This window comes from Echinops telfairi, unplaced genomic scaffold (genome assembly GCF_000313985.2).
Source record: "Echinops telfairi isolate 266 unplaced genomic scaffold, ASM31398v2 ScPeMD7_7424;HRSCAF=8462, whole genome shotgun sequence".
Lineage (NCBI taxonomy): Eukaryota > Metazoa > Chordata > Mammalia > Afrosoricida > Tenrecidae > Echinops > Echinops telfairi.
In genome coordinates, this window is record NW_022111324.1 from 47,866,953 (window position 1) to 47,869,606 (window position 2,654).

Consider the following 2,654-nt stretch of genomic DNA (forward strand, 5'->3'; position numbering starts at 1 on the left):
TGGCTGGGGGCCCCTGGGCGGGGCGCCTGGTGTGAGCTGCGCTTGTCGAGGCTGGCAGCTGGAACTCACTTGGTGGCACTGTGGAAGAAAGGCTCCTGTGTACAGTGATGGATGTATAACCTACCCCCCAGGGGGATGAACAACAGAAACGTGGGGGAGGGAGACAGTGGATGGTATAAGATATAAAAAGAATAATTTATAATTTATCAGGGGCCCATGAGTGTGGGAAGGTGGGGAGGGAGGGAAAAAGAGGAGCTAATACCAAGGACTCAAGCAGAAAGAAAATGTTTTGAAAATGAGTTTGATACAATTGATGTATGGATTGTTATAAGAGCCCCCAATAAAATGATTTATTGATAAAAGTATGAGCTGTTGAATGTAAAACTGATGACCGGCTCTGTAAACCTTCACCTAATTCACAATACAAAATAAAAAACCAAACCTTCACTTGTAGGTATGCTGTGAAATGTACAAGATAGAAATGGAAAACCTGAGATAAAACACCACGAAGCTGTTCTGGCATTGCTTTGCATATCTCAGTGGGAAGTTCGATGCTACCGTCAGGGTGCACTCCCTGAGAAACACAAAGGACAAGGTGGTTAGTGCAGAAAAGAGCAAACTCAAGTTCTATTTATGTTGACAAGGTTATACTTTTTTCCTTAAAATGTGTGCAGCAATATTTTCTTTATTTCCTTTGCAAAATTATTGGAGTTGAATGATAGACTGCATGCAAAGCTACTGTGAAAGCTTTAAAATAGTGCAGAGATAGATGTTAAACCCCAAACCAAACTCATTGCCATGAATCGCTGCTGACTCATATCGACCTATAGGACAGGGCAGCACTGCGCCCTGTGAATACAGAAGACTAACAGTGCTTTACTGGGGTAGAAGGCCGCGTCTTTTCCCCAAGATGTTAAATAAAGGCCTTACCTTTAAGAACAAGACCTGTCCACATGGGCAGTGGAGGCTGGTTCCAACTAGCTTGAATAAGCAGGAAATCATGCTCTTGAGAGCCTGCCTTGGGCCTATTTCAAACCCCTTTCTTTCCTGTGCAACTGCTGGGGGAACTAAAGTGACCCGAGGGCCATAGGGATGTGTGCTGTACAAAGTCAAAGGTTGTGGCTCTCTCTCTGTTTCAGAAGACCTGGACGGGGCTGGAGGAGAAGAGTATCCCATGGATATCTGGCTCTTGCTGGCTTCCTACATCCGTCCTGAGGACATTGTGAATTTTTCCCTGATTTGTAAGAATGCCTGGACTGTCACTTGCACTGCTGCCTTTTGGACCAGGTTGTACCGAAGGTGCGACCACCGGGAGCTTGCTGTTATCTGTCTGTGTGGCTGTTTGTGGTTTGGAGCTACTCCCTGGATGGTGACCTCTTTTCGCTTTCTCTACTCTTTACCCCGGCATGAGCCTACCATTGGATTCCTTGTGCCCCTCTCTGATTTAAACTTGATATTAGTAATGCATCCAGGTAATTGTCTTCCCTGTGGTGGCATCCCCACACCACCCCCACCCCTAGTAGATCCTTCCAGAAAAAGCAGTGCCCTTTAGGTCCCCAGACAGAACTTTCTCTGGCGTTCTTTGGCGGCGTACCTTAGCCAGAGTTTTCCAAAGCTTCAGATGCCGCTCCGCTTATCCACTCAGTTGTTGCCGAGGTTCTTCTAGCCATCCTAGAAGTGTGTCTCACTCATCATTTTGGGTCTTGTGCTGCCGCGTGCACAGCTGTAGTAGAGAGCAGGGAGGGAGTTGTCGATCAGGAAGGCTGCGCAGTAAGGGCTGGTGCTGGCGGGGCAAACCTTCCTGAAGGCTGTCGGCTGTCAGAAAGGGGAGGGTGTGCAGAGAGGGCAGAAGAGCACTTGCTGAGACAGCTCACAGGAGAGCTTGGTGGTTCCTCACCAGTCCAGGTGCTCTGTGAGCAACAGACGTCTGTGCATCGTTGATCAGTTGCTAGATGTGCTCTTTCATAAAGTGGAACAGAGAGCAGAAGACCGGCAGGGAGCCAGGAGGGACAGGTCACACCTTGGTAGGAGTCATATGTCATGTTTCAGGCACTACACGCTGGATGCCTCTCTGCCTTTGCGCCTGCGACCTGAATCAATGGAGAAGCTGCGCTGTCTCCGGGCATGTGTGATCCGGTCTCTGTACCACATGTATGAGCCATTTGCTTCTCGAATCTCCAAGAACCCCGCCATTCCAGAAAGCACGCCCAACACACTCAAGAATTCCAAAGTAAGTGAAAATGAGCCTTGGGGTTTGACTGATGGGCTCGGGTTGGGTGGGTCTGTTTTCATGGCTTACGCACCAGCTCCTTCGATGCTGCAGGCTGTGGGTTTCCGGCTGCCTGGGCACTAAGGAGACATGCATGGCTCAGAGGCTGCCCATTCTCAAGACCTTCCCCCTGTGCCGGGCTGGTTTGCAGTCTCTCTACCTGAAGCCTTGCCCATGGTGTTCTGTATTCTCTGTTTTCGCAGATTGTACATCGGGCCACTTTAGAGAGGATGGTTTTGATAATCTGGGCTAGAAAGAGCACAACTCAAGTGGTAGATGTAAACTGTAATTTTTTAAAAGTTTTCAATCATAATCCAAAGATTAAAAAACCTTAACATTATTTTCTCTTCCTAATGTGACCTTGACACTTGGGATCCCCTTTCTT

The 2,654-nt window shown here is 48.2% G+C and overlaps 1 protein-coding gene across 2 annotated transcripts in view; it reads left to right on the top strand.

The window, feature by feature from the left end:
- Positions 1-2,654, top strand: part of TMEM183A (transmembrane protein 183A) — a 19,087-nt gene that overhangs the window by 8,191 nt on the left and 8,242 nt on the right. The window contains exons 4-5 of one of the 2 annotated variants that reach the window (XM_004699817.2): positions 1,140-1,299; positions 2,050-2,230. In XM_004699817.2, the coding sequence (XP_004699874.1) occupies positions 1,140-1,299; positions 2,050-2,230 (341 nt within the window). The remainder of the gene's footprint in view (positions 1-1,139; positions 1,300-2,049; positions 2,231-2,654) is intronic. The other variant, XM_004699818.2, reaches the window with a different exon arrangement.